General features: G+C 44.9%; 2 protein-coding genes across 4 annotated transcripts in view; one reads left to right on the top strand and one right to left on the bottom strand.

Annotated features, from left to right (window-relative positions):
* Positions 1-6,433, top strand: part of sema3bl (sema domain, immunoglobulin domain (Ig), short basic domain, secreted, (semaphorin) 3bl) — a 7,870-nt gene extending 1,437 nt beyond the window's left edge. For 2 of the 3 annotated variants that reach the window (XM_076996670.1, XM_076996671.1), the window contains exons 2-10: positions 509-623; positions 797-866; positions 2,721-2,865; positions 3,041-3,272; positions 3,474-3,565; positions 3,659-3,700; positions 3,900-4,125; positions 5,021-5,148; positions 5,885-6,433. In XM_076996670.1, the coding sequence (XP_076852785.1) occupies positions 2,758-2,865; positions 3,041-3,272; positions 3,474-3,565; positions 3,659-3,700; positions 3,900-4,125; positions 5,021-5,148; positions 5,885-6,349 (1,293 nt within the window). In that variant the 5' untranslated portion in view covers positions 509-623; positions 797-866; positions 2,721-2,757 and the 3' untranslated portion in view covers positions 6,350-6,433. Of the gene's footprint in view, positions 1-508; positions 624-796; positions 867-2,720; positions 2,866-3,040; positions 3,273-3,473; positions 3,566-3,658; positions 3,701-3,899; positions 4,126-5,020; positions 5,149-5,884 lie in introns of those variants that run through there. The other variant, XM_076996669.1, reaches the window with a different exon arrangement.
* Positions 6,434-12,834: 6,401 nt separating this feature from the next.
* sema3b (sema domain, immunoglobulin domain (Ig), short basic domain, secreted, (semaphorin) 3B) overlaps positions 12,835-17,500 on the bottom strand; it is a 12,720-nt gene continuing 8,054 nt past the window's right edge. Inside the window, exons 11-14 of the mRNA XM_076996668.1 lie at positions 17,334-17,491; positions 17,162-17,217; positions 16,916-17,055; positions 12,835-16,574 (exon numbers count right to left, since the gene is read on the bottom strand). Of these exons, the coding sequence (XP_076852783.1) occupies positions 16,101-16,574; positions 16,916-17,055; positions 17,162-17,217; positions 17,334-17,491 (828 nt within the window). The 3' untranslated portion in view covers positions 12,835-16,100. The remainder of the gene's footprint in view (positions 16,575-16,915; positions 17,056-17,161; positions 17,218-17,333; positions 17,492-17,500) is intronic.

Here is a 17,500-nt window from a genome sequence, read left to right as displayed (position 1 = left end):
TACTCTACAACATTAATACTGTATGTGTGACGCATTGCGCGTTCACTGAGAGGAGCGAGATTAGCCAATATCAGAGTTATCCAGGCAGTCCAAAGTCATAATATTAGTGCAGTCCATAACAGACACAGAGCCGAGGCGTAAGCTAAGGACAGACATGACTAAACGAGAACAGAACAGACACAACATTACCAATAACTTCCACAGTGATAGCAACTGGCATCGTAACAATAAACAGCAGCATTCTGAGGCAGACACAGTGTGTATAAGCACAGGATAACGAGTAGACAGATCGGGAACAGGTGACGGTACTACAGGAGGCGGGGTTACAAATGAGGAGGAGGGAACAAACTGACATGAAAACACTAGCACATGAGAGAAGACAACAAAAGGCATACTTGACAGGTCTGGCCGGGCTATATATGACAGTGTGTGTGTGTGTGTGTGTGTGTGTGTGTGTGTGTGTGTGTGTGTGTGTGTGTGTGTGTGTGTGTGTGCGCGCACGTTTCAGAATGATGTTGGAGGAAAGCGTGCACTGGTGAATAAGTGGAGTACATTTATTAAAGCTCGACTGGTGTGTTCTGTACCTGGACCTCATGGCATTGACACACACTTTGACCAGCTGGGTGAGATATCACACACACAAACACACACACCCACACACACACACAAACACAGATGTATGCATAAGTCATCACCTTCAATTATGTAGCATGTTTTTTCTGCTTTCTGACATAAAACTGGCATGTGTGTGTGTGTGTGTGTATGTGTGTGTGTGGTTGTGTGTTTGTTTGCACAGAGGATGTGTTTCTCCTGAGGACAAAAGATGAAAGAAATCCTGAGGTCTATGCGATCTTCAGTACTATCAGGTACATCAGAAATGTTCACAGTACAGAACCCCAAGATAAGGGTCTGGTCCCAATTCTCACATTTAACCCTACCCCTCGCATCTGACTGTGTCCTTGGTCCATGCATCTGAGTGCCAAGGCATAGTGGTTGACATTTACCCTTTTGAAATGGGACCCAGTATGAATCAAGAACCCAGTATGCTTTTAGTTGTCTTCAGTTTCATGCATCAGTCAGCAGTGATGGCTAAGTTACCTTGAGAAAGTAATCCGATTACTGATTACTCCTTTTAAAAGTAACTTAGTTACGTTACATATTACTTGATTTTAAAAGTAACTACGTTAGATTACAAGTTACTTTAGTAGTTACATTCAGCAGCAAAATAAAATTTTCCAATACTCACTTTATTGGAAGTCAATTTTTAACAGTAACAATGTATTGAAGCAGGTTCGGTAACCGAGTCAGAAACTGCTTAATCCAAAAATCCCGAGGAGGGAAACTTTATTGATAACGCAACCCTGGCGCCCCCCCCCCCCCCCCCCACCCCCCCAGTGTCACTTAAAGGGCAAGACTCTCCTGACATTACGTTTGTGTAGCTGCGCAGTATTATTTGTAAATTTATTTGTAAACGTAATACAAGCGAACTGGGGTGGGTTTCCCGAAACGTTCGTAGCGCCAAGTACTTCGTAACCTCGTATGAAACGTATGAGGTTAAGAAGTACTTAGCGTTACGAACGTTTCGGGAAACCCACCCCTGTTCAGTCAGACAGCTTGTGAAACGAAATACCATTACAATTTTAAGCATTTTAAAGTAGGCGACGTTAGTCAAAATTCCAGCACTTTTCAAACGTGGAACACAGTGCAACATTAAAATTCTTCAGGTAAATGTTCCTTCCCCTGTTTTTGAGGGGTGTTTCTTTATACTACCTACCACATATCGTTACGGGAGGACACAGCAAAAAATGACTTGTAAAACGCTCGCGCTCTCACAGGGTCGCGCGCAGCGTGCGGAGTCGAGCGCTACGGTCAGACGCAAAAGTAGAACTGACCAAGAAGAAAGCAAAAATATATATTTTTACTAGGGAAAATAAAAATAGTAACGCACAGTTATTTGGATAAGTAACTTTAATCTGATTACTGGACTGGAAATAGTAGCGCGTTATATTACTCGTTACCGAAAAAAGTGGTAAGATTAGAGTAACGCGTTACTGACATCACTGTCAGTCAGTCACTAAATACAGAAACACACTGCTTCATTAGCAGACTTGTAGGAGAACTCTGTGGGCAGTCCGGCTGCTCTGCTCTGCCATTACAACACCACTAAAGTGCACTTCAGTTAAAGGGTGGTGCATAGTATGTCTTCAAAGGTGGGAATGAGACAAGAATATATGTCTTAATGGAGGATTTCCAGTAACACTGTAAGGTTAGATAACTAGCTACCCACACATTGGCACACTAGGTCCATAATTCTTTAAATGACATGTATGGATTTCACTTGCAGAGCTGTCATGCTGGTGATGTGGTTGCTTCTCGGTTTAGAGTCCTTCTGAAAACCCTCCGCAGGTTCATGTGGCCCTAGTCCCCCAAACCTGCCCTCTAGCCCTGCAAGGATCTGGACACTCACCCTCTAGGTGTGGGCACTCAGACTGGAGGGGTAGAGGTTGGGGCAGACGGTGAAATGGGATTGAGCCGAGATACACAAGACCAGAACACCACCATGTCTGCCTTTAGAATGCTACAGCACAACAAGTTACTGATACTTATTTATAGCTTTATAGCACTAAATAATGTGTGTGTGTGTGTTTGTGTGTGTGTGTGTGTGTGTGTGTGTGTGTGTGTGTGTGTGTGTGTGTGTGTGTGTGTGTTTCTTCCTACAGTAATGTGTTCCAAGGCTATGCAGTGTGTGTGTACAACATGGCTGATATCCGTGAGGCGTTTAATGGGCCCTTCGCTCATAAAGAAAGGCAGGACTACCACTGGGGACCATACGAAGGGAGAGTGCCTTACCCACGACCTGGAGTGGTGAGACACACACACACACACACACACACACACACACACACACACACACACACACACACACACACACACACACACACACACAGAGAGACACATACACACACACACACACACACACTCATTCTCTCATCCCCCCCTCTCTCTCTCCCTCTATCTCCCTCTCTCTGTCCCTGTCCAGTGTCCTAGTAAGATCACGGCTCAGCCGGGTCGTGTGTTCAGCAGTACTCTGGAGTTTCCAGACCCAGTTCTACAGTTTGCACGTTCCCACCCTCTAATGTGGCAAGATATCCACCCAGCGCAGCGCCAGCCCCTCCTACTGCGCACCGGCGCCCCCTACAGGCTCACACACATCGCTGTCGACCGCACGCAAGCTGAGGACGGGCCCTACGACATCCTCTTCCTGGGCACAGGTACACATGTGCACGTGTGCGTGTGTGTGTGTGTGTGTGTGTGTGTGTGTGTGTGCGTGCGTGCGTGTGTATGTGTGTGTGTGTATGTGTCTCTGTGTGTGTGTGAGAGTGTGTCCCTTGTACGTCTATATATAAAGAGCAGCTGCATTCAGTATCGATTACATGTTGTCGGGGATGCCCTTTGACCTTTGAACTCTGCAGACATCGGCACTGTCCTGAAGGTCATCGCACTGCGGAGCGGGAACTCTCTCACCACTGAGGAGATCACTCTGGAGGAGCTGCAGCTCTTCAAGGTGGGTGCGCGCTCCCGTCTGTGCGTTTTTGCACGTTTGCAGCAGGACTAGTGAATGACTGTAGAACCTCCGTCTCCATCCACCTCTCACCAGGAGCCGACGCCCATCACCTCCATGGAGATCTCCGTGAAGAGGGTGAGCAGCTGAGAACCATCTTCTTACCACCACAAATGAAGAACAATACACTTAAAAGCATATACAGTATATATATATATATATATATATACACACACACACACACACACACACACAGTATATTAATATACACACACTCATATCTCAGTGTGTATATATAAAATACTCAATGCTCTTTTGGTGTTCTCCACCCCTGCAGCAACAGCTGTACGTGGGCTCAGAGACGGGCGTAGCACAGGTGGCGCTGCACCGCTGCAGTATGTACGGTAAAGCCTGTGCGGAGTGCTGCCTGGCCCGAGACCCCTACTGCGCCTGGGACGGCCACGCCTGCACCCGCTACCTGCCCAACACCAAGAGACGCCACCGCAGACAAGACATCCGCCACGCCAACCCCGCCCTGCAGTGCACGGACCAGAACCAGAGTGGTGAGAGAGAGAGAGAGAGAGAGAGAGAGAGAGAGAGAGAGAGAGAGAGAGAGAGAGAGAGAGAGAGAGAGAGGTGGGGGTGCTGGGAGAGAGAAAAGTGCATCTGAATGAAATACCTTTAAAAACAAGGATTTATTTATGGTGTGAATCCATAAAATGTCATAGTACCTTCAAAGTATAAATATAATCTAATAAACACCCCATAAACTATGTGATCATCATAAAGAGATGAATTTAGAAACTCCCTAAAATGCACTGCTAAGGAAATTTTAAAGGTTCTAAAATCAGCTGACTAGTGGGTGAAGTGTAGGCCTTCATCAGCTCAGCTAAGTGGTCTGTTGCTCAATCTAGATGGTGCTCTGGTAGTCTGTGCGTCTCTCACTGTGTTCAAGTGAACCCTACGAACCCCTCACGGCACTGAAGAGTCACACTGAACCGTTTAACTGAACCACATCACACTGTCTCTCACCACGAGTGTGAGAGAGTAAAGACAGAAGAGAAGAATCAACCAGAGCAGGAAGGTGTTTCCATGCCTGAGAGAGAGGAGGGGCCAACACACAACACACACACACACACACACACACACACATACATACACACACATACACAGCTGCATGTGGAAACTCAAGCATTAACCTCTGACTAAACCACCCTGACACCTCTTCTTCACACACACCTGCCTACATTATGGAAACTTGAGTCTGACCTCTCAGTGAACCACTTTGAATGTTCTCAAAGTCTGTCACGTCTGTCAGCACCTGTACACACACATACACACACCCATCTGACTTCTTTTGGGTATTTGGCAAAAAACAAAACAAAGTCTCAAAATCTTTTAGAGTTTAAAGTGTGTGATTGTTTCTGTGTGCTAAACGTGCCGCGTCTGTGTTTGAAGACGTGGACATGGTTGAAGACCGAGTTGTATACGGGACTGAAAACAACAGCACATTTCTCGAATGTGTCCCGCGATCTCCACAAGCTACAGTCACTTGGCATACACAACGTGACGAACACCTGGAGGAGGTGAGAGGAACCCACTGTTCAAACGACCTTTACTAAATGTTTTACTGAACATCTTAGCATAGTTTCCTCTTTGCTGTTTACATGTAAAATGGCAGACGGCAGAGGAAAGGACTGAGTCTTTGAGTCTTTACTGTATAATTTTTTTTTTTGCGTCATTATGATATTTAAAATGTGAAACTCTTCCTGAACTTTCCTAAGCTTTTTAGGACTTAGTTTGTTATTCCTGCAGTAAACAATATACTACATGTCCCATTGTAAACAATATACTATATGTCCCATAGTAAACAATATACATGTCCCATAGAAAATAATATACCACATGTTCCTTAGTAAACAATATACTATATGTCCCATAGTAAACAGTATACTACATATTTCATAATAACAAATAAACTACATGTCCCATAGTGAACAATTCACAACATATTCCATAATAAACAATAAACCACATGTCCCATTGTAAACAATATACTACATGTCCCATTGTAAACAATATACTACATGTCCCATAGTGAACAATATACTACATGTCCTATGTCTATCTGTGCTTGATAGAGAACCACAACTAAGTCACACGCAAACCTTAATCTGTTTTAAAGACCATAGTCAGGTTCAAAAACGTCTTTAGGCACCAAACTGAGACTTTTATGTAAGACTTGAAAGTTCTGGGTTATGTTAGATGTCGGGTTTGGGTGGATGAAGTCTCCTCTTGCGTGTCTGGTGTCTGGTCCTGCAGGTGGTGCTGAACGAGCGTGTGTTTCAAACAGAGGAGGGTCTGCTCTTCCGTCGCCTGCTACGCCATGACGAAGGCGTGTACGTGTGCCGCTCCCGGGAACACGGCTTCACCCAGACCATCTCCCGGGTCTGGCTGGACGTGTTACGAGGAGACACCCTCACTGACCTACTGTCGCGTGAGAGCAAGTATAGGGTGTGGTCACCGTGCCCCTCCCACCTGGGCCCATCCAACCGCACACCATCTAAGGGGTGGTTTAAGGACATCTTGCAGCTGATTGGTCCATCGAATCTCCCTCAAGTAGAGCAATACTGTGAGCGTGTTTGGTGCAATGAGAAACTGCGACGGAAACACAAGAGCATGCTGGACAAATACCGTCAGGCCCAAGACATGGCGAGGAAAACCCGAGTGGTCAAGAACACGTCCGAGCGGAGCCGTACACCACGAGACACACATGCATTAGAGTGACACACACACACACACACACACACACACACACACACACACACACACACACACACACACACACACACACACACAGGAAAGTAAGAATGATGGACTTATGAATAAAGAGAAGACACACTCAGTTATAACCCTAGACACTCACTCATACACACACACACACACACACACTCACACTCTCACACTCTCACACTCTCCCCAAAAGACTCTCTCTTCTCTCTGTGTTTATTTAGCCTACTGGAGACTCTTATGTCTGTTCAGGATGAGCTCTGGGTAACCGTGGCGCCAGCTCCAATGTCATGGTGTTCAGTGATTTGTCATCATTTGAAGACAGAATGTGGTTTCAGCAGGACCAGCCCAGCTGATGTGGGTCTGCACCTACATGTGTCACTGCCGTGGACGTTCATCTTCCTGCAGGTCTCTACTGCAGACTCTGACAAGTTCTGGGTGTGTTTCTCACATTCGTCTCAGAATGCTGGATTTCAGCCAGGCGCTTTCTGCTCATCTAGAAATTCTTCAGGATTTGCGAGATCCTCGCAGCGTGAAGAGCTCATAAGAGGCCGTTTGTTTCTTTAAGGGCATCTGAACTGTCTAAATGGCTCAATGTGTGAAGCCCCCACTTGACAAATAATTATTTACCCGCTTTGCTGTAGAGAGCTACTGGTTCTGATCAGTTTGTAGTCACTGTAATCAGACAGTGAGGTCTGACTACATGCTAATCCTTACATCACATAACAATATTTGTGTCAAGCTGATTACTGTACTGATCTCCATGTGTGTATGTGTGCATGTGTGCGTGTGTGCGTGCGTGTGTGCGTGCATGTGTGTGTGTGTGTGTGTGTGTGTGCATATGTGCGTGCATGTGTGTGTGTGCGTGTGTGTGTGTGTGTGTGTGTGTGTGTGTGCATATGTTATTCTATGATGAGCAGTCCAGAGCGCTCTGAAGACAGAATACCTTTTTGATTTAATATCTTGTAAAGAGACACCAGTACTGGGTGAAAGGGCGTGAGGTTTATGAATAGGGGGAATCTTTACCACTGTTTGGATGTTCAGAATGTTTAAGTGTTCATTCTTGACGTCATCCAATGTCTTGTGGGAGTCTCTGAAGGACAGGACAAGCTGTGAGCGTGTCAAGTGAAGCGTTCTTCAGCCCAGCATCTGTGGACCACTCCGGCTCTGGAGGTCTCGTGCTCACAGAGATCCGGAAACATGCAGTTTGTTTCCACTAAAAATCCTGCTGTGGGTCTAATGTCCCCAAGGGGGGCAGCAGGGACAATGAAACCCTCCAACTGTGGGTCTGTCTCTGTGGTCCACTACATCTGTGACCCTCCATTCACAACCCTAATGAACTCCTAATGAACTTCTTATATGCTAGTATACTGGAGATACTACTGTGTGTCAGTAATTAATGTAATTAATGATACTGCTTCATGACATCGATTAAAAAATTCCAGTTAATGAATGAAAAACCTTACGATGACTGGACGACTCAGCTCAGTTGCACTGCCATTTGAATATGGTAATGTTCTAACCATAGAGTAAATATTTCCCAACCTTTAATCAAATATTGAAAAAGAAAACCCTGCAAAAACACCAACGCCTACAAATATCTCTTTCAGGCCTGGAGTGTTTCAGCCTGGCTAGCAGTTCTCCTCACACATAACACTGTTTATCTCTCCTCACTTCACCATCTCTCCATCACCTTTGTCCACCGTTGGACTGATTTTAACAGACTGGTTTATTCTTGTTTCAACACTGTAGTTCACCCCCCCTATGTAAATAACCCATGAACCCAAGTGTGTGAAGAGTGTGTATTGGAATACGTGATGTATTTATGTCTTATTTAAAATATTTCTTTGCATGCTAAGTGCACAGATGTGGGTTTTCTCTTCAGTGATAAATAAAACTGTCTGTGGCCTTATCAGTCCTGTAACAGTGACGACTGTGAGTGTATCCTATTGTGTGTGTGTGTGTGTGTGTGTGTGTGCGCGCGTGTGTGTGTGTGTGTGTGTGTGTGTGTGTGTGTGTGTGTGTGAGTTGGGCAGATGCCTGAGGGATTCTGTGTGTGTCTGCATATGGGATTTTGACTTTGAAAAGCTTTTTTCCCCCAGAGAAAACTATTTTGCATATACTGAAGAGTAGTGAGTGTGTCCAGATAGGGGGGTTTATGTCACGTGTTCCTGTAAAGCACACATCACCCACACAATGCACAGATGAGCAGCGTATAAACAGCAGACAGAACTGCTGGGGGAAGATGGCAGGAACACGTTTCTGTAAGGCTGTCTGACAGTGACCCGATACAGACTGGTACGGAGCCAAAACCAAGTCCAAACGCTGTGGGACTGATGCTCTGTGACTCAGGGTGGAGACGATGGTCACGTCACCGCGGATCACGTGATTCTGGGATCGCTCTGTTTCTCCGCTGTCACCTCATCAAACATTCTCACCCACAGGCACCGTAATTCAGCGACACTCATGCACGTCCTTGCCCTGTGGTTTCTCACGACGTGTTTCACACACAGGAACCACAGAACGCACACACCACTGAGGTGCTGCAGTTCATCAATCTATGCCTGACGCTAAAGAAACAAAAATTATAAATAAATACCGCATGACTTAAAAATGTGGCCCCTACAATGCAAAAACATTCACTTTGGAAGTCAAACGTGGTGCATCAGTGCTCGTTCGTTATTATAAGTGATCGTTGGTTTAACGAAGCAATCAAAGAGAGCAGGTGTAGCCACGCCCTCTGGCTGCTGTACATGTTAAACATCAGTGATACTTGTTTTACTGGATATCTTCATACATATCCACATATGTGTATCAGGTGGCTCAGAGATGCAGGTTATAGATCCTGTCTTTGTTACTGAGTAAACCAAGAAACGCTACAATGCCATGAGAACTCCAGGAGTTCCTTTCAGCATTGAGCTTAGTTTTAAGACCCATATAAGTACATTTGCAAAACTGCATTCTGGGAATTATATCCAGAGTCCGTGACACTCTCTCAACAGCTGCAAAACGAGAATTTTGACCCGCGTGAAAACGTGGGAGGACGTTACACCTGTTCTCAGACCACGCTGGCTCCATGTCTCCTGGAGCTGATCTGGGGAGATGTTCAAGGACCTGTCAGTGCCTTCATGGTCTCACCCCACTGTGCACCCTAGTGAAATGAGTCTTTGGCATGTTCCTGCAAGAGAAATATGTCTCCCCTACAATACACATTCACTTCAGACACCAGATATGATGGCTCTGCAATCGGCAATCCTCTGTTACAATAACTGCACACTGGTTTAATGTAACTTTGTCATTAATATTCTGGTCCTGCCCACTGCCTGATTAAGAATGTGGACCTGCCTTTTCTTATTATGGTCATGAGCTCTGGATTTCCTGTCCTAGAGAAACTGTAGGACTAAAGAGCAAGATTAAAGAGAAGTATAAAAATGTGGCTGTCACAGTTAGCTTGTAATCAGCTTGTGAGGAACGTCTTACTGCATGCACGTTTCTGCTCAATTTTAGCATTTTTGGGGGTTTCATTGGAATTTACGTGACATTTTATAATTTTTAGTTTCTTGTTTTGAAGCATTTAATAGATGCAGTGTTACAATTTTGAACTACATAACCTGTAGTTCAAAGGCCTAACCTGCAGTTCCTAACCCTAATCCTAATCCAAATTATGGTCCAGAAATGATTTATGCAGTTAGTCTACATAGTTTAGTCATTCTCTGTGCTTCTATATTTCAGGAGGGGAAACCTGCTGAAGTGACGTATGTATGTTAATAGAAATGCAACCCTAGATATAGTGCCCTAGATATAGTGCCCTAGATATAGTGTCCTGTTCTTGTTTGTGAGTCTCCATTGTAAACAAATGTGTACAAAAGCAAACACGAGGGAAATATCCCAGAGGTGGGAGCACTGTTTACTGTCATGAGCCCTAATGATCCATTTCCTGTTCAAAGGCATGGAAAAGCTCTCAGGGTCAGCTACACCCAGCTACACACCACACACACATACACACACACACACACACACACACACACACACACACACACACACACACACACACACACACACACTGGCAATCTGTGTGTGGGTGTGTGTTTGTATGCAAGAGTACAGCTGTGTTATAAAACTAATCACTTCATCCCAAGCAAAGGAATTGATTCCAAGGACACACACACACACACCACACACACACACACACACACACACACACACACACAAGCAGACGAAGACAAAACATTCACAGGAGAAGAGTCATTGGTGTTTGACACACCTTCGTTAAATTAAGTCTATCCCCCTCAGGAAGTTCACTCCTTGTCAGAATTTTCACTCTGCATCAGCTGATGCAGGTGATACTGTATAAAATAAATTATTATTTTTTAGATCTCCAATCAATTATCTCCTCTCTCGTTTAGAGCCCAGCACTATTAATTCATGTCTCTTTCATAGCTCAGCTCCGTTAATTCCTTTGATTTAGAGCTCAGCTCAGATAACTCCTCTTATTCAGAGCTCAACTCGAGTAACGTCTCTCTCATTCAGAGCTCATCTCAGTTACCTCCTTCTCTCATTTAGAGGTCAGTTAATTTAATGTCTTTCTCATTCAGAGCTCAGCTCAGTTAACATCTCTCTCTTTCAGCTTCTTATCTCATTTCCTCTCCATCAGGGCTCCTTGCTTTTCTCTGCTGACTGTGTAAACTCCTCTTTCCACTTCTCCTCCATCAGCACCATTCGTTTGTTTTCTCATTCTCCTTTCAGAAACACTCCTGCTCAACTCACACACCATTCATAGTGTGTGTGTGTGTGTGTGTGTGTGTGTGTGTGTGTGTGTGTGCGCGGGGGGGGGGCTGTAATTGAGAGAGTAGGAGGCGCCAGGGAGCATTGAAGGGTGCAGGACTGAAAAGACGTGTAGAACAAACAGCATGTGTGTGAAAGTATAAAGTGTGTTCAGGAGAACGAAAGGCAGAATGTCCAAAGAGACTTTAAACTAGTGTGTGTGTGTGTGTCTGTGTGTGTGTGTGTGTGTCACAGTGTTAGTTAGCATGAAAAGTAAAGAACTGAAAGAGTGAAAGTGTGCTGACACAAAAAGCAGGTCTCCTTTATGTCAACATGCCTAACAAGAGGTAGAGAGGTTAACGATCCTACCTAACGGAGGTAATTAAGGCTAATTGGGATCATTAATCATAGTTGTTGGATCTGTGTGTGTGTGTGTGTGTGTGGGGGGGGGGGGGGGGTGTAACTAAAAGGTGGCCGGCTTTTAGATAAAATTGACCTTTACACTTTCTTTCTATCTCATACACACACTCATACACCTTGCTGGCAATAGATGGTATTTAGCAATTACATTTGATCATGTAGTTAACCATAAGCAACACGATAAGAACCAGCAATCTACTGAACAACTGAAAACAGAATCAGAAGATGTAATAAAATCACATAATCAGACACGTATATGCAAATGTCACAGCAACATGTCCAAAACCAAAAGAAAACAAACAAGGAATTTAAGAGTTATAGCAAAACTGCTGAGCAACTCTGCCACCTTATGATAACAGGACCTCACTCTGGTCTGAGGTTACTGAGCCGTACGTGTTCTCACACAGACCCACAGCAGGTCCAAACGTACTCCCACCACCTCTGGTCACCTGCAGACCTGCTGAAGTCACCTCAGGTAAGATGACTGTACTTTCTCTTCATCTCCCTCATAGGTGTCTGTGAGTAGAACGCATTTCAAAGACAATTTTACTTGTAAGTCTATTAAAAGCATATCTGACAGATTTATAGGTGTTTATAAGTGTTTAGTGGCCAGAGTTTGTTTGGTAGTCTGCAGAGCCAGAGTGGCTAATCGGGAGATTCGGGAGGATTCCCCATGGGCCAGCACATGTCAATCTCTAGTTTGGGGGAAAATAATTTTGGGCTGGATTTGGGCATGAAACTCCCGGGCTGAAAAAGGGGCCCACTCCGGCCCTGGTAGTCTGTATTAGACTATATATGCCTTGTTAAAATATTATTTTTGTATCTACAATAGCTTGATTTTCCGGGGTATGCCTGGATAACTACTGACAAGTGTCCACTGAAGAACTGGATTTTTAAAACTACTGATTTTTAATATCATTATTTATTTTTATTCGAGAGCAATAGCTGCATGGAGAGGAACAAGTTTATCTGGTCATATAAGCATAAGGAAGATGTTGGTTCTGTAAATACATTTGGTTGAGTATAGATGTTATCACTGTGCTCTGTTTGAAAAAACAAAATATGGTCACCTTGCCTCCGGAAAAAAGTGACTGAAAGCTAGTGTGCCAATTTGACACACCCTGCATATATGCATGTAAAATAAAGGTATACACATATGTATGAAACGTGCACATGCACAGCTCTGACCTCTTGTGGTAGATGAGATAATTAGAACAAACTGACAAGCTGAGCATTTTGCATTCTTCCATGTTATAAGCTTGTTACCTGAATTAAAATATGAATCATTGATGTTTAGATCTTTTGAAGTAACTGTTTATTTCTTTGTGTTAATCAAATACAGTCTGATGCAACAAACCACATAGAACTACAGTGTTCCACATCAACTTTGGCCTTCAACCTTTGACCTCTCTATACAATTAACTCACACTTTTACCCAATAGATTACAGAAGTTATAACATAGAACAGGAGACATGTAAACACAACCACCCATCCACACCTATAACCCCCCGCCAAACACACACACACACACACACGCACACACACATGGACACACATTTTTCTCACTGTCTCTCAAATGTTGAGAAGTGTCACTATGTAAAAAAATCAATGAGTTGGGATGGATCATTTGGGTGATCTTTTAGAAAGCATTTGTAAAATATAATCATGGAGAAGGTTTTCTACAAAGATTGTTTTGGATTCAGTTCTTAAATATGGTTTAAAAAGAAGAGAACGAACAAAGAGCAAAATATACAAATATTTTCTCCAGTTTTCTATTGTAGCTGAGTGGATATATTACAAATGTCAAAATCGGCACAATTCACCACTACATATTAGCTTATTAAGTCATAAATATTCCATAAGAACACCAGATAACCAATGATGAAACTGTGCCTCCCCTCCATTGTCAGAACGCTCAACTACACGTCTTTAGTCATGCAAACAAACAAGAACTGGTGTAACCAGCCTTTATATCATAAAGCATTATAAATAGCACAACGGCCCACCAACTCCAACCAAATACACTCTTATATGTATATATTTTAAAAAACCGAATGGGGAATTATAATTGATTATCTTACAAAGTCATTGATTCACTGCTAACGCTTGCACAACATCGGGGCAATGCCCACAGTTGCCACATGATGGCACTCTTATCCAATGTAGACCTGCCTGGCCCTAACGCTTCTTCAAGTCAGCGATTTCCCATTTGTTAGTCCGGCTATATCGACGCCAACTCAACAGTGCTCTCTAGTGGTCAAATCCAAGCGCAACAGCTCGGTTATCTGGCACCTTTAAGACTCATTTCCCAGCTCCCACCCACACGTGCTGAACCTCAAACTCCTCCGGGAGATATCAGAAGTAAATTTGGCATCACAGAAGTAGTCAAACATTAAGATAACATCACGTTCCTCCAAAAGCATAGTTGTTAATGGCACAGAAAAGATTGAATTGACATTACTGACTAGAGCCAGTGTGATGTAGGGGAGGAGTATGATTCACCACTGAGAGTGACTTCAGTCCAGTTACAGCTTAAATATCTCTGACTAATGGGATGGTCGGTCAGTGGATAAATCTGATATTAATAGGACAGTAAAAGGCGGCATTGTTTGCCCTTTTTAAATTCATAAACCGTATTGTAAATAATCATTTATTATAATATTGAGTTCTTTTAGTACCTTTAATAGAGTGTATTAAAATGTTTAATAAGTGGACCTACAGTATATTTCAAAGCCATGAGCATGCACTACACACAGCGGCACGCAGACACACACACACACACACACACACACACACACACACACACCACACATACACACATACACACATCTGAACATACAAACAGACACCTTTTGTCTTGTCAATAGTCAGCAGATCAGTGATGGGTGCAAAAGAGATGAAAGATATTCCATTTGAAATATTTTCTCTAGCCACACTCCTGTCTGCCTAGGGTACCATGACACCCTCATTTACCCAGTAGAAACACACGCACAAGATTTTAGCACACAACCAAAGCACGCAAGGGCTTCCTTTTCTCCCAACCAATGTTTGTCTGTAATTATTATTCGGTAACTCACAGAAAAATGAGATTTGTTGGGGCAAAAGCCCCCTTTGGTTGCCCTTTAAGTTGCCCAAAGGAGTTTTTGTCCAAGAGGTGTGGCTAGTGAGCAGCTAGCAATCAGCTGTTTCAGGCCCCATGAGTCTCCACGAGTCTCCTTGAATCTCCACGAGTCTCCATGAGTCTCCACAAGTCTCCTTGAATCTCCACGAGTCTCCACGAATCTCCTTGAATCTCCATGAGTCTTCACAAGTCTTCACAAGTCTCCATGAGTCTTCACAAGTCTCCACGAGTCTCCATGAGCCTCCACGAGTCTCAAGCGTTTCTCAAAGGCACTGCTGATTTTCGTCTCCACTCCGTTTTGGTTATTATGCTGATATTTTGCATCATAAGATCTGAGTTCACAGTTCTGAGTTGCCCTCGTTGCCTAAGCCGTTGTTGCCAGGGGAATCCCTGTGGGCAGCTTGCAGCTGGGCAGGGCCAGGCAGCTAGTGGTTGGGAGCTGTGGAGTGGTTTACAGTGGTTATAGTGGTTTGAGTGGTTCCAGTGGTTCAGGGGCCCCACTGAGAGACACAGAGTCTATTATATTTCACAACACAAACAGCACAGAGCACAAAAACCCATAGAAAAACACATAAGAGAAACATACATGGATTTATCTAAAAAAGAGAGTGTGTGTGTGTGTGTGTGTGTGTGTGTGTGTGTGTGTGTGTGTGTGTGTGTGTGTGTGTGTGTGTGTGTGTGTGTGTGTGTGTGTGTATGGTGCACCTAGTCATTGCATGCATGTGTATGAACAGATGTACCATGTGTGTGTGTGGATAACAGTTCTATGGTTTAGAATATTCCACCTTTTGTAATCTGAGCCACATGTTTCATAATGACATCATATTCTGTCCATTTTTAGCGGGGCTTCTGTCTCCATGAAGATACTCAATACAAATTATTATTGCATCAGTTTGTGTGTGTGTGTGTGTGCGTACATGTGCGTGTTTGTGTGTATTTGTGTCTAACTGGGTAAACTTGCCATCCTTCTGAGTGGAAGCAGTCAAGGTAGAGGAGCTCAAAACAGCTGGATTAGCAGAAATAAGGTACGAGTCACAGACAGCATGCAGGGGGTGGAGACCATCAGGAGGGTGTGTGTGTGTGTGTGTGTGTGTGTGTGTGTGTGTGTGTGTGTGTGTGTGTGTGTGTGTGTGTGTGTGTGTGGTCGAATGAGAGAATGCAGTGAACCCACGCACAGTGTGTGGGGTTTAAGCATGCTTCTGGGGTAGTAGAAGGTGTGAGTCAGTATCCGGGCAGTAGAATGCAGCTGGCGGGGTAGTGGCAGCAGGTCAACTGAGATGCTGGGGCACTAGAACATTGTAAGTGGAGATATAACATGTAGAAATGTTGTGTTATATGATCAAAGGTCACTAAATGCAATATAGTGTGCGGTTGTGTCCCACTCCAGTGATCTCTCTTTCGCAGTCTCTCTCCTCCTCCTCTTTATATCCTTCCATCCCTCGTTACTCTCCCGCATTCCGAGGCGCTCGAGAGGCGGGTCGTCCGTCATGCGTTCTGCGGTTCCGCCCCTTCCTCACCTCCTTCAGGTGTTTCCACTTCTTGTGGCCAGAGTGCAATGCATCAGTGGGCGGGGCCTCAATGGATGGGTCTGGCACGGCTTTGCCCGATTGGCCACGCTTGCGTGACCAAACCTGCTCACAAATCTGGTCGACGGTGGTCAGGTTAGGATGATCGACCAATTGCATAAAGTCTCTGTACCACAGCTTCTGGTTGGTGGCCTGTCCTTGGCTGTGGGAGGAGCTGTGAGGGTTGGAGGCGGAGCTTGTCGAGGGCAGGACCTCTAAAGTGATGCCGAGGAGTGTTTGGGTGAATCCGTGCTCCATCGCATGACACTGGTACACACCTCCATCTCTGCGCAGCACACGACGTAGCAGCAAACCGCGCTCTGTCTGCAACACGCGATCATCTGGGTGCACCTGCAGACATGAGACAGGTAATGAGATAACCGTCAGTACTGGGCAGGAGTGATCTTAAAGATATGGACAGACCCAATTTCTCTGATTTATCATCTCATCTCAAGCTCCTGTATTTCTCCTGTCTGTCTCATGTCTTTCTCCTATTATTTCTCTGTTCTCCATCTCTACCCTCATCCAGGGTGTTCCCATCTTCTCTCTCAGCATCTCCTCTTGTCTCATTTACCCTTCAGTTTCTCAGAGTACCTCTATACCCAGTTTTCATCAGTGTGCATTTTCTCTCATTTCTCATCTGTTGCTCCCTCCTTCTTTTTTCTCACTTGTCTGCACTGGCTCTTTCTCACCTCTTCTCGTGGGTTGTTTGGGTGTCTCTGGTAGGTCCAGGTGACCTGAGCCTGTAGGGATTTGGGGAGGCACTCCAGGAAGGAGCTACTCCCCTCCACGCCATACAGCTTCCTCTCCACGACACGCTGCTTATGGTGGTCTGCACACAGCAGAGAGCAGCCACATGAACGTACGAAACGCCAAAGTATGGAGGTGCAATGTAGCACACTGCCCTCTAGAGGATGATGTGAGGTATGCAAGCTCACCTCCTGAACAGAGAGTGTTGGGATCACCGTTCCTCACATCTTGACGACGAAACCGCCTACTTGAAACACACACACACACACACACACACACACACCCAGAGTTATGTCTGAGTTAATGCACCACCCGGTGTGGTAGAAGTGTGTGAGGCAGTGTTGGGTGTGACGCCAGCACCTCTTGGTGTTGGGCAGGTAGCGGGTGCAGGCGTGGCCGTCCCAGGCGCAGTAGGGGTCTCGGGCCAGGCAGCACTCCGCACAGGCTTTACCGTACATACTGCAGCGGTGCAGCGCCACCTGTGCTACGCCCGTCTCTGAGCCCACGTACAGCTGTTGCTGCAGGGG

The sequence above is a fragment of the Brachyhypopomus gauderio genome, unplaced genomic scaffold, assembly GCF_052324685.1.
Source record: "Brachyhypopomus gauderio isolate BG-103 unplaced genomic scaffold, BGAUD_0.2 sc798, whole genome shotgun sequence".
NCBI lineage: Eukaryota > Metazoa > Chordata > Actinopteri > Gymnotiformes > Hypopomidae > Brachyhypopomus > Brachyhypopomus gauderio.
The sequence above is the reverse complement of the archived record's forward strand: the minus strand, read 5'-3'. Positions and strand labels throughout refer to the sequence as shown.